Source organism: Salvelinus sp. IW2-2015, linkage group LG33 (assembly GCF_002910315.2).
Source record: "Salvelinus sp. IW2-2015 linkage group LG33, ASM291031v2, whole genome shotgun sequence".
NCBI lineage: Eukaryota > Metazoa > Chordata > Actinopteri > Salmoniformes > Salmonidae > Salvelinus > Salvelinus sp. IW2-2015.
In genome coordinates this window covers 7,132,419-7,146,390 of record NC_036872.1, presented here as the reverse complement: position 1 = coordinate 7,146,390, position 13,972 = coordinate 7,132,419, and the positions used below count along the sequence as shown (strand labels likewise).

Sequence of the window (13,972 nt, the reverse complement as noted above, 5' to 3'; positions counted from 1 at the left end):
TTCAAGAAAAAGCAATGGACATCACCACATCCAGGGAAGTAGCACAATCAGGAGAGTTGGCTTAGATTGAAAACATCCAGAGGTAATAATCATTGCAGCATATGATAGACTGTTTACAAATGTCTGCCTGGTCTCATTCCTTTCCATTCAACACAAACCATTTATGCATCTTTTTTGGGTAACAAAGGGCAACAAGTGTGAAGGACATTGTGCATTTAGGGGAAAGAATATGAGAACAGCAGTCAGTTGTCTTCCTATGGGGGAGTTCTTTTGAAGGACATGCACGATTTCATGCCTTAGAAACTCCCACGGATCGTGGGTCAAGGCTATTAAGGTATTGGATAAGGTTGCAGTTTAGCAGATCACCACTAGAGGTTCCATAGGTTCTTAGACACAGACACTCATTTTCAGGGGTTGGGTTGGGGGGGGGGGGGGGGGGTATATAACAGGCTTTCAATCCTTTGGTACATTTTTCACAAGTGTGTGATACATTTTCACAACTCTCAGTACAAAACTAAAAATAGATCATCAAAAAGGCAGTTGTTACAAAACTAAGCACTAAACACACATCAGTCACTTAATCAGTGTTTCATCTAGAAATACACGTTTCACATTGCAATACATGTTCATATAAAGTCATTTGCCTTTCACAATGCAATTCTCACATTATTTTTGATATGATTTTTCTTCGTTCTGATATTTCTCAATGTCTTCATTTTTGTATTATGCCTGCATTGTTGTGCATTGCTAGGTATTACTGCATTGTTGGAGCTAGGAACACAAGTATTTCGCTGCACCTGCGATAACATCTGCAAATCTGTGTACGCGACCAATAAACTTTAATTTGATACTTCTCATTTGTTTCAATGCATTTGACTATTAATTCATCTAACTTCTCCTAACTGATAATCACTAAACCATTTGGTGAACCTATAGATTTCTAACGGGTTTGTCTACTAATAAGATTGAGACCATAATGGAAATGTATGTCTGTAAATTAGAAACATAAAGTATATGTACTGTAATATTATGACTTAATTCACAGTAAAATCGGACATTGACAATATCCAAGATGTACTGTATGTAACATGCATCCCCTATACAGTAAACCTGTATCCACAATGAAGTTGCTGGGGTGGGATTCACACTGTTTTAGTAAAATTGCATTGGCCAATACAGTACTGTACTACCATAATATACAGTGCATTCAGATAGGGGCAGCAGGTAGCCTAGTGGTTAGAGCGTTGGACAATTAACCGAAAGATTGCAAGATTGAATCCCTGAGCTGACAAGGTAAAAATGTGTCATTCTGCCCCCGAACAAGACAGTTAACCCACTGTTCCTAGGCCGTCATTGAAAATAAGAATTTGTTTGTAACTGACTTGCCTAGTTAAATAAAGGTAAAATAAATAGTAGTCAGACCCCTTAGGCTTTCCACATTACAGCCTTATTCTAAAATGTATTCAATTAAATATTTTCCTAATCAATCTACACACAATACCCAATAATGACAACTTTTTCTTGCAACTAAGTATTCAGACCCTTTGCAATGAAGCTCAAAACTGAGCTCAGGGACATCCTGTTTCCATTGATCATCCTTAAGATGTTTCTACATCTGTGGTAAATTCAATTGATTGGACATGATTTGGAAAGGCACACAGCTGTCTATATAAGGTCCCACAGTTGACAGTGCATGTCAGGGCAAAGACCAAGCCATGAGGTGGAAGGAATTGTACGTAGAGCTCCGAGACAGGATTATGTCGAGACACAGATCTGGGGAAGGGCCCCCAAAAATATCTGCAGCATTGAAGGTCCCCAAGAACACAGTGGCCTCCATCATTCTTAAATGGAAGAAGTTTGGAAACACCAAGACTCTTCCAAGAGCTGGCTGCCCGGTCAAACTGAGCAACCGCGGGAGAGGGGCCAAAAACCTGGGAGGTGACCAAAAACCTGAGTTCCTCTGTGGAGATGGAAGAATCTTCCAGTAGGACAACCACCTCTGCAGCACTTCACCAGTCAGGCCTTTATGGTAGAGAGGCCAGACGGAAGCCACTCCTCAGTAAAAAGCACGACAGCCTGCTTGGGGTTTGCCTAAAGGCACCTAAAGGACACTGACCATGAGAAACAAGATACTCTGGTCTGATGAAACTAAGGTTGAACTCTTTGGCCTGAATGCCAAGCGTCACGTCTGGAGGAAACCTGGCACCATCCCTACGGTGAACCATGGTTGTGGCAGCATCATGTTGTGGGGATGTTTTTCAGCGGCAGGGACTGGGAGACTAGACAGGATCGAGGGAAAGATGAACGGAGCAAAGTACAGAGAGATCCATGATATAAACCTGCTCCAGAGTGCTCAGGACCCCAGACTGGGCGAAGGTTCACCTTCCAACAGGACAATGACCCTAAGCACACAGCCAAGACAACGCAGGAGTGGCTTCAGGACAAGTCTCTGAATGTCCTTGAGTGGCCCAGCCAGAGCCTGGACTTGAACCCGATCTAACATCTCTGGAGAGACCTGAAAATAGCTGTGCAGCGAAGCGCCCCATCCAACCTGACAGAGCTTGAGAGGAAAACTCTGAACCTGTTTTTGCTTGGTCGTTATGGGGTATTGTGTGTAAATTGATAAGAGATAATTTTCTCCCTTTAATCCATTTTAGAATAAGGCTGTAATGTGGAAAATGTAAAGGGGTCTGAATACTTTCCGAATGCACTGTATGCCATTTACATTGCAGACGCTTTTATCCAAAGTGACAAATGAGACTGCACATTTTTCTATGTGACCACAGTGGGAATGGAACACACAACTCGTGTTGCTAGTGCCGTGCTCTTACAAACAGAGTCATGTACTGGACCACTACAATACATAAGTACAATATACAATACATGATTACTGTTACGTTCCCCAGCAAGAAAACCTAAAATTGTTGCTCAAACAGAAAAGGGAATTAACAAAGAGTCACTGACAACAACCAAAACAAAACAAGGTAGGGTTCTAGGAGGGGTTCGGAAAGACACTCACGGGGGTATCCACTGAAAGTTGACTAGCAACAACAACTGTGACCTAAAAAACACCCACCATGAGTACCTTCTAAATTTTCCCAAGAAGGCAAACAAAATAAAAACCCACACTAAACTTAAAGATCAGACAAAGGAATGTTTTTCTAGAAATCAAACAGGGAGTGCCAACTAAAGGTGTTGACCCTCCACATCTCTCAAGACAAGTGTAGCACTGCTCTAGCCACTCTTAAATATCACCTGGGCCAGCACAGATAAAACACCTTCTCCCTAATGAGATGGCAACCAGCACAGATGTAACACATACTGACTAATGAGGTGACACCAATCTGTGCACCCTACGTGCTAACGTGCTAAAGTTCAACCTTTAAAACAAAAATGGGAAAACCCAAAACTCGTAACAATTACGATACAAGTGGAAGATGCCATTACCCTGAGCGTACCATTCTCCTTCAGGCCATGGATCAGGCATGCAATGACCTCAATCCAGACCTATGTCAGGCTTGGATTCGTCATGCCAAAAGGTTTTTCCCCAGGTGCATGAACAATGAGAACCTGGGGATGAGAATGTTTGGCCAAAAGCTCAAGACAGACTTGATGCAAACTAGTGCCTGCTTCTTTAATATATTTAATTTGTTTAATTTGATTACAGTAAACCTGTGATGTAATTATATCTGAATAATTGATTTATTTTTTGCATCATTGATTGTGAAAGTCGTGTTCAATGATCACACCTTTGATCACACACAGGATAGAATTGAATGAAATTTGATGTTCAGTTAATTTTAATGGGTAATAAAGTGTTTTGCCTAATGTGAAAACAGTTTAATGTACTTTAGCCTATTACATTTAAAGGAAAATGTATCTTGATTTTTTTTGCTATTTGATTACCTGGTTGATAAAATAAACTACACTGGAAAAGAAAAGTGTTGGTCCCATGTTTCATGAGCTCAAATTTTAGGCACACATTTGTTTACATCCATGTTAGTGAGCGTTTCTCCTGACAGGTGTGGAATATCAAGAAGCTGATTAAACAGCATGATCAATACACAGGTGTACCTTGTGCCGGGAATAATAAAAGAACACATTAAAATGTGCAGTTTTGTCAAACAACACAATGCCACAGATGTCTCAAGTTTTGAGGGAGTGTGCAATTGGCATGCTGACTGCAGGAATGTCCACCAGAGCTGTTGCCAAAGAATTGAAAGTAAATGATTTCTCCACCATAAGCTGCCTCCAACGTTGTTGGAGCATCACAGCCACAGACCATGTGTAACCAATAGCACTAAAGCAATTTAGAAAACTGTACTAATATTGTAGTCTACAGTATATCTGTAGAAAAACTATCTTTTTGTCCCTTCCCCCAATGACAAACTGACAGTACTCTGTTATTGAGAATGTTTAATTCATGTCCCTCTTATGGTGGAATTATCATCTAATTGAGTAACTATAATGAGTGATAGATGGAAATTGATCAAAAATGTATCACTAGCCACTTTAAACAATGCCACTTAATATAATGTATATGTATATACTGTACTCTATATAATCTACTGCATCTTGCCATCTTTATGTAATACATGTATCACTAGCCTCTTTAAACTATGCACTTTTATGTTTACATACCCTACATTACTCATCTCATATGTATATACTGTACTCGATACCATCTACTGCATCTTGCCTATGCCGTTCTGTACCATCACTCATTCATATATCTTTATGTACATATTCTTTATCCCTTTACACTTGTGTGTATAAGGTAGTAGTTGTGGAATTGTTAGGTTAGATTACTRGTTGGTTATTACTGCATTGTCGGAACTAGAAGCACAAGCATTTCGCTACACTCGCATTAACATCTMCTAACCATGTGTATGTGACCAATAACATTTGATTTGATTTGATACGATTAGGCTACAATCATAAGAAATAAAAAACTAAGTTTGTAAAGTGATAAATGTTAGTTCTTATAGTATACCTTTATTTTAAAATACTGTGATGAGACAACTTTACACATCGAAACACAATGTTTTTTTGTTTTATTCATTTTGAGACAAAAACATAAAAAGTATACTGAATGTTAATCAGAAGATCTGATTATTAAGTGCTCATATTGGACTGAGGGATATTTTACAACAACAGCTTACCATTATAAAAACACTCATAATAATACCAACATTAAAATCTCACTTTAAGTGTGTTTCAGCCTAACTTAAACAGACCTCTCTACCTATCACCATATAAGCAATATTTTCACTCAACCTTTAAATGGAAAGACTCATGACAAAACAAACAGTAACTTAAACATAAATACAAAATTACAGTAAATTAACAATGGCTGCAACATACTACAGAATGCATAGGAGACCACCACATTCCCGGCAAACACACAACACAATGTTGTCTCAATATTGACTCCAAGTTGTGAGCCTCAATGTGCCATTTCTACTTTGTAACAACCCTTTGTCACTCTGACTTTTATAGGCACCACCAGATCTCGGTTCAAATACGATTTCAGGTATTTAAATTACTTTACAAAACAAGTATTTAGATTTTACATGTATAGGTCTTACTTCACTTTTTAATCACAATATTTATTTTACCTTTATTAAACTAGACAAGTCAGTTAAGAACAAATTCTTATTTTCAATGACAGCCCAGGAACAGTGGGTTAACTGCCATGTTCAGGGGCAGAATGCCAGATTTTTACCTTGTCAGCTCAGGGAGCTGATCTTCGATCTTGCAACCTTTCGGTTACTAGTCCAACGCTCTAACCACTAGGCTACCTTACGTTGGTGTCTCATGAAAGATGGCAAGATGCCATGTTACATTTAAAAAACAGCAGGGTTTCAAAAAGCTTGTCAGACATTGAGCAGCGATCTGGTCTGAAGATACGCCCTCCAATGCTAAAATGCCGCTCCACAGCTGCGGAGGATGCTGGGACATGTAAGTACTCAGCAGCAACTCTGCTCAGTGTTGGGTGTGTGTGACTGTGTGTTTTCCAGAATTTCAGAGGATCAGTAGTTGGTGGAAGATATTGGGTGATTAGGTAATCCTCAATATCTTTGTTGTTTTTGATAACATTTCACCAGCCCTATCCCTCAGCAGTTTAAACCTCTACAGGATAGGTGTCCCTAAACCGGAGCGGTTGTTGCTAATGTGCGCTAATGTGACTAGAATGACGTTGTATATAACAGCCAACTTTCCTGGGACATAGACATGTCTTATATGGGGAGAAAGCTTAAATTCTTGTAAATCTAACTGCAGTGTCTAACTCCAATTAACAGTTGCTATTACAGTGAACAAATACCATGCTACCGTTTGAGGAGTACACAACAACAAAAAACGTATCACGGCAACTAGTTTGATACATTCACCTCTGAAGGTAAATAATGTACTTACAATCAGTAATCTTGCTCTGATTTGTCATCCTGAGGGTCCCAGAGATAAAATGTAGCATCGTTTTGTTTGATAAAATCAATTTATATGTTCAAATGTATGAACTGGGATCTACAGTTTGACCCCACTGCTGTCTCTGACTCCACACCCACCCCGCCCGGCCATCTAGATGTGTGAAAGTTATTGTATAAGATAAAAACATTTATTACCATAGCATTTTTGTATGTTCTCTATAGTTATGTACTTGAAAATGTATGAATTGACCAATTTGCCATATTTAGGCAAATTCCTGGCAGACTTGATACAAAATATTGTGCAGTAATGTAATTCTCCACTGGATCAGTCTTAACCTTTGCACACACACTGCTTCCATCTGGTGGCCAAAATCTAAGTCCCTTTGAGCAATTCATTGATCGATTTACTTAGAACATATATTCATAGGATTGTATATAAACATCTGGATTTTGCTAAACATTTAAAGCAGAGTATTTGAGGGTATTTGAAATATGTTTGGTGAAAATATATTTGAAAAGGGATTCAAACAGTGTTCCAGAAAAGTATTTGAAAATACTTTCAAATACAATTTGATAGACTTTTTTATTTGTTCCATTTTTGTAATAAACATTCAAATACTCAAATAAAAGTCATTGTTTTGGGCTGTATATTTAAAAATACTCAAATACACAATAAAAAGTATTTTTAATAGCAGATACAAATGTATTTGAACCCAGGTCTGGAAACTACACAGATGTACAATTGTCTGCTGCCTCCAAGGTATCGAACACTATATCATATCACTGTAAATAATGAGAAAGACATACACTCATACTGTACCAGTGACACAATGTCGTTCAACATCTGGACAAATGAAAAGGCTGCTCTTTGCAGGGAATGAATTACCAGCAGTTGTTGTATTATGTCACAATGTTTTCATATTTTTTTTAACTTTGGTTGCCCATAGGGGAATCTCAATTTTTGGTGCTCTGACTGAGTAAAGAACACAGTTTGCCTTACATTATCAATCATCTCCTGAAGATGACAGACTAGAAGGCTTCAGGAGTAAGCAAAATCCAGTATATTGAAAGGACTAATTTGAGTTGAGTCAAGATAGCATATCAGTGAATAGACTTGGTTCTCAGAGATCCAGGCCTCTGATTATAATTGGCACGCCTGGGCTGGCCCAGCCCTTTCACGTATTCTCTTCATTCTCTCTACTTTCATTGTAACAGGTCACACGTGCATGTTGCTCAAAGCCACTCTTGTGGGATCATTGTATTTGTAAATGTTATGTAAAAGGCAAGGCTGCCTTTTGTGAAGTGATTGGGCTGGCTTTAAAACCCCTGTCTGACTGACTGATATAATGCTTTGTCATGAATGTGTCTTACTGGGGCACTGGACTGACACATGATCTGTACAAGGTATGTCTAGGGGTCAAAAAGGAGCTAGGGGTAAACCACAAGATCATGTAACTGACTGGGGTTCAAACCTGTGTCTCTTGCGTGTCTCAAGACAGTGTTAACCCACTGAGCTAACGTCTGAGCATTAGCTCAGGGACCTATCACACGTATTCAGGTCTCAAGCAAGGTTCCTCATCTCGTGAGCGGGGTTCACTGAACCCCCTGCGTAACACTTAGGAGAACTCAGACTGCTGTCAGATGCAAAGTTAACGGTACATACAAGCAGCTGGGACAACCCAAATAAACTGTAGGAAACTCAATTCATTCAATTCAATTTCACTCAAGAGAATGAGAAAAATCCTAACGTTTCATATTTCAAAATTCCACAGCTTTCCTTTTAAAAGCACAACAATACTGTAGTTCTGACATTGCCTGCATTGTTTTTTAAATCATTCTTAGAAACATGATCAGATCAGCAAGAAGCTACAAAAGGTTACAAAACCTTGGAGGTTTCAACACAACACCACAAAATGGTCAACGTTTGGAGGGGATTGAGAATGTTTTTGGAAAGGGGTTACAGTACGAGCAGATTAAGGTTTCAGAGTCCTTATTCTAATTTTCGGCAGGTAGAGTGTCTTTAATAACGCCAAAGTCCATCAATCTATGGTTTCTCGTACTATCTGTTCCCTTTCATTTGTTCTCCTCTGTCGTGGCTCTAATCTTCATCTCAGCGAATTTAAGGGAGTACTGCCAGCCCGTCCAGGAGGACCACTCAATACCGTCGGCGTAGGAGGTGTGCGGCCCACGCAGGTACTGTCCATTCAGGTTGGACGTGTGGCAGTTGCGGTACCACCAGGCACCGTGGTAGAAGGAGGCACAGTTGTTCTCTGAGTGGTCGTTATCTTGGTCCTTGGTGGTGAATTTCATCCCGTTGTGTTTGAGCATTGAGTCACCTTACAAAGACAGACAGACAGGAGGAGGGGTGGGTGCAGAAACAGGGAGGAGAGGGAGAGAGCGAAATAAAGAGAGGGTGGGGAATGAGAGAGGTAGCCAGCATTTTAGCACTTTGACAGGATCATGATGACATGTATGGTGGTATATGTGTGAGAGGTTTAAAAAGAAAGACCACTACTGCTTGGTGAAATATAACATTATACTGAAATAAATGAAAACCACAGGGACGGGCAAGTAAATTACTTTGCTATTGCCAGGTTCTGTGTTAGTGAGTGAGAGAGGAGGGGAGAAATGAGTTGACATGATAGCTCAGCTGAATCGAACACAGCTTGTTTCCAAAGCCAAGCAGAGTAGATAGAGGTAGATCTGGATGGTATACTTGTTCTCACTGAAGATTATTACCCATTATATACCAGTATGAGTCAATGTTCAGGCAGGAATTGTTGGACTGTGGCTTCACATTCAATATAGCTCTTTATTTAGGTTGATGGCATGACGTTGAAACAATGACGTTGATTCAAACATACCATTTTACTATCAACATTGAAACAAGGTCAAATAAAATATTTCTAATCAAATATGAAATTCTACATAAATTCAACCACACAATATGTAATCAATATAGGATAAAGATATTAGTAAAATGTCTACGTGCATCTTTCAATGCAATTTCAACATATATAGTTCTGATGATTATGCTGAAAATAGATTGATGTAACAACCTGTTAGTCAAGTTAAGTCAATGTATTTAAGTTGAAGTTTTACCCTAATTTCAATGTTTACAATGTTGGTTGAAATGAGATGAAAACAGTACTGGTTGATGACTTTTTTCGAATCCAATCTATTTTCCACTATGATTCCACGTCACAAGACACTGACGAATTACATTGAAACAACATTTATTCAACCAGTGTCTGCCCAGTAGGATATGTGTGGGTGGGTGTGGGTGGTGTTTGTGTGTATCTGTGCATGCTTACATATGTCTGTGTGTGTGTGTGCAGATCAGAGGAAGACTGGTGGAGAGGCTGTAGGCTGTGGTGGTGGCCTTATTAAACCCTACGATGTATGTCTCAGGGATGTAATACAGCAGCCAGTGGTGAATTAATCAAATCCCCTTTGTGCAGCACCACGCTCTACTCTGGAGGTGCTAATTCTGCTGTGGCTGGACCAGGCAGCTCTTAGCGACAGCTGCTTATTGCCCACATAGCACTAACTCCATTTTTTTGTATGGATATCCTCTCAGATTTTGCTTCCATATCATGCCTCGTAATCATGGGCTGATGGTAAGGAGAAAAATCTTCCCCCTAACTATCACATTATGCAGATTACAGATTTTAACATATATTTCAATTTCCCACCAAGTGCCTCAGACTATAGACTTATTTAACCCTTGTTTTACTAGGTGAGTTGGCTGAGAACACCAAATTACACTGGAATTTTGCCAGGACACTGGGTGAAAGGGAAATTTCAAAAATGTTCTACTTAATATTCATATTCTCCTGCACCACCCCAACATCTACATACAGTACGTGAAAATGGCAATATTCTATGTTTTGTAGTAAAAAAGATTGAGGAAGATAAGTGATTCCAATGACATCATTGGTGTGCATCATGTGATTTTAACCAATTATGAGTAGGCACTTCCTACTAATTGCCTACTAATTGTATACTAATTGGTTGATGATGTCATAGGAAACACTCATCTTCCTCTATCCTTTTTACAAAAAAAACATAGAAACGCGCCATTTTCACACATGTTCATGTTGGGGTGGCGCTGGACATTATGAATATGAAGTTGAACATTTTTGAAATGTCAGTTTAACTCCTCTACTCATACAACAATGAAATGGAATTATAACAGACCACATGATTTGTTTTGTTCGTGAAGATGATGAAAGAGCATGGGGATGATAATAGTAAAATCATGCAATGCACAAAGGGAAGAGTCAGCTTATTAGGGCAGTGTAGGACGAGTCTGCCTCTCTTCATATGGAAAAAGTACCCCAGAATATTGTATGCCAACCTCTTGTACATCTATTCTATGCTGACTTTAACCGCTTCAACACGCTCGTGGATTACAGCTAAAAAAGGTTGGCAACCATTTAAATATAGAATTATTGTAAACATAGTGGCAGGATATGATAATGACACACTGCATTGATGATTAAACCTCTCAAACTCCTGAAGATGCAGTGTAAATGGATGCCTACTGTACCATTATAACAAATTTAATGTAATGTAATGTAATGTAATGTTGGACACATTTTAATCAAATATCCTGGGAGAAACCTACAATGAGAGCAGCGAAAGTATTTGAACATGCACCGGAACTCATAATCATATTCATAATGAATACATTAAAAACATCAGAGGGAAATTATGTGCTCTCCACAAGCATTGTAATAAAACATACTCAACACTCCTGTGGCTCTAGTAATGATATGGTTAAAACACTTTGGTTAGGTAAAAAAATGTCATTAATGTGTTTCTTTCAAGTTCTGAGAGTAAGCACTTAAAGTGTGAACAGCTAGTGCGCCTCATCATCACAGGTAATTGCACGTTCGCCCTATTTCTCTGCCGGTAGAGTACTCATTTCATGTTTATATATGATGCACAATTCTGTAGTATATAACCATCATTTTGTTGTTTAGGATAATGGTTAAATAATCTTTGCAAGGATTGAAGATTAATTATCAAAGAATAAAAGGCACGGATGCAGAACAAACGMGGGGGGGGGGGGGGGGGGGAAATACAAGTACTGTCTTAGTCAATATGTGAACATATCCTTTATCATTGGTTTTGACTGTCAAATCTCAAACTGTTCCTCCCAGATGTCACTTAATTGAAACCAAATATATGAAGAACAAATCATTTAAATCCAGGTATTGAAAGCAAACTCAGGACTGTGCTGAAGTCAAAACAGTGCTGCTGCAGAGTAACATTTTATTAAGGTCCAATGCTGCCGTTTAAAAAAAATCTCAATATCAAAACATTTCTGGGTAACAATTAACTACCTTACTGTGATTGTTTTCAATTAAAATGGTAAAAAAACAACAACAAAAAACAAAAGTCTGTGGACACCCCTTCAAATGAGTGGATTCTGCTGTTTCAGCCACACCCGTTGCTGACAGGTGTATAAAATTGAGCCATGCACAGCCATGCAATCTCACAGCCATGCAATCTCCATAGACAAACATTGGCAGTAGAATGGCTTTACTGAAGAGCTAGAGCTGCCCCGGTCAACTGTAAGTGCTATTATTTGAAGTGGAAACATCTAGGAGAAACAACGGCTCAGCCGCGAAGTGGTAGGCCACACAAGCTCACAAGACTGGACTGCTGAGTGCTGAAGCGCGTAAAAATCATTACCAAGGTCCAAACTGCCACTGGAAGCAATGTCCACACAATAACTGTTAGTCGGGAGCTTCATTAAATGGGTATCCGTGGCCGAGCAGCCGCATACAAGCCTAAGATCACCATGCGCAATGCCAAGTGTCGGCTGGAGTGGTGTAAAGCTTGCCGTCATTGGACTCTGGAGCAGTGGAAACGTGCTCTCTGGAGTGATGAATCACACTTCACCATCTGGCAGTCCGATGGACGAATCTGGTTTTGGTGGATGCCAGGAGAACGCTACCTGTTCAAATGCATATTGCCAACTGTAAAATTTGGTGGAGGAGGAATAATAGTCTGGGGTTAGCCCCTTAGTTCCAGTGAAGGGAAATATTAACACTACAGTATACAATGACATTCTTGAAGATTCTGTGCTTCCAACATTGTGGCAACAGTTTAGGGAAGGTCCTTTCCTGTTTCAGCATGACAATGCCCCCATGCACAAAGCGAGGTCCATACAAAAAGGTTTTGTCAAGATCGATGTGGAAGAACTTGATTGACCTGCACAGAGCCCTGACCTCAACCCCATCGAATACCTTTGGGATGAATTGGAACGCCGTCTGCGAGCCAGGCCTAATCGGCCAACATCCCTGCCCAACCTCACTAATGCTCTTGCGGTTGAATGGAAGCAATTCCCTGCAGCAAAGTTCCAACATCTAGTGGAAAGCCTTCCCAGAAGAGTGGAGGCTGTTACAGCAGTAAAGGGGGGGACCTTAATGCCCACGATTTTGGAATGAGATGTTCAACGAGCAGGTGTCCACATACTTTTGGTATTATAGTGAAGCTTCTTAGCGAAGAGCAACTTCTCAAGCAAGAGGAGAGAACTGAAAACAAGTTATTTTTGGCAGAGAGGTTTGGAACTCTCTTTCTTTCTTATTGGTATATTAACTAATTTACTGCCTGGTGAGGCAGGCCAAAACTCTATCCCAACAAAAAAAGTCTGATATTTCAGGAAGTCTTTTCAAACATCTCTTACACTACTCTTACTCTTACACGGGCATTATCACCGTTTTCACAATTTGACAGTATTATTCCAAGCTCATAGGATGGAAATATAAACTGAGTGTACAAACATTAAGGATACCTTCCTAATATTGAGTTGCGCCCCCCACTTTTGCCCTGAAAATGAATTGGGGCATGGACTCTATAAGGTGTCGAAAGCGTTCCACAGGGATGCTGGCCCATGTTGACTCCAATGCTTTTCACAGTTGGGTAAACTAGGTGGATGTCCTTTGGGTGGTGGAACATTATTGATACACATGGGACACTGTTGTGCATGAAAAACCCAGCAGAGTTGCAGTTCTTGACACAAACCGTTGCGCCTGGCACATACTGTACCCCTTTCAAAGGCACTTAAGAATTTTGTCTTGCCCATTCACCCTCTGAATGGCACACATACACAATCCATGTCTCAATTGTCTCAAGGCTTAAAATCATTCTCTAACCTCTCCTCCCCTTCATCTATACAGATTGAAGTGGATTAAACAAGTGACATCAATAACGGATCATAGCTTTCACCTGTATTAACATGGTCAGTCTATGTCATGGAAAGAGCAGGTGTCATTAATGTTTTGTATGCTCAGTGTATATAAAACACAGGGAAATCACAATTTTGACTGCACTGGGCCTTGATACAAACTTCTTATTTTTTTAAATCCCAGAGCCTCAATTCGTCTGAACAAAAACAACAAGAGAGGATGAAAAATCAACTTTAATTGATAAGATTGGGAATCAATGTTGCATGAATCCCTGGCAGCAGGCATTTAAAGACAACCTCACTAATTAAATCAAGTGGAAGCGATATTCTCCTCCTGATTGAT

At 39.7% G+C, this 13,972-nt stretch overlaps 1 protein-coding gene across 1 annotated transcript in view; it reads right to left on the bottom strand.

The window, feature by feature from the left end:
• Positions 1-5,029: 5,029 nt before the first annotated feature.
• The window catches only part of LOC111957415 (fibrinogen C domain-containing protein 1-like), a 169,197-nt gene continuing 160,254 nt past the window's right edge, over positions 5,030-13,972 (bottom strand). The window contains exon 7 of the mRNA XM_023978229.2: positions 5,030-8,764. Coding sequence (XP_023833997.1) covers positions 8,502-8,764 — 263 coding nt within the window. The 3' untranslated portion in view covers positions 5,030-8,501. The remainder of the gene's footprint in view (positions 8,765-13,972) is intronic.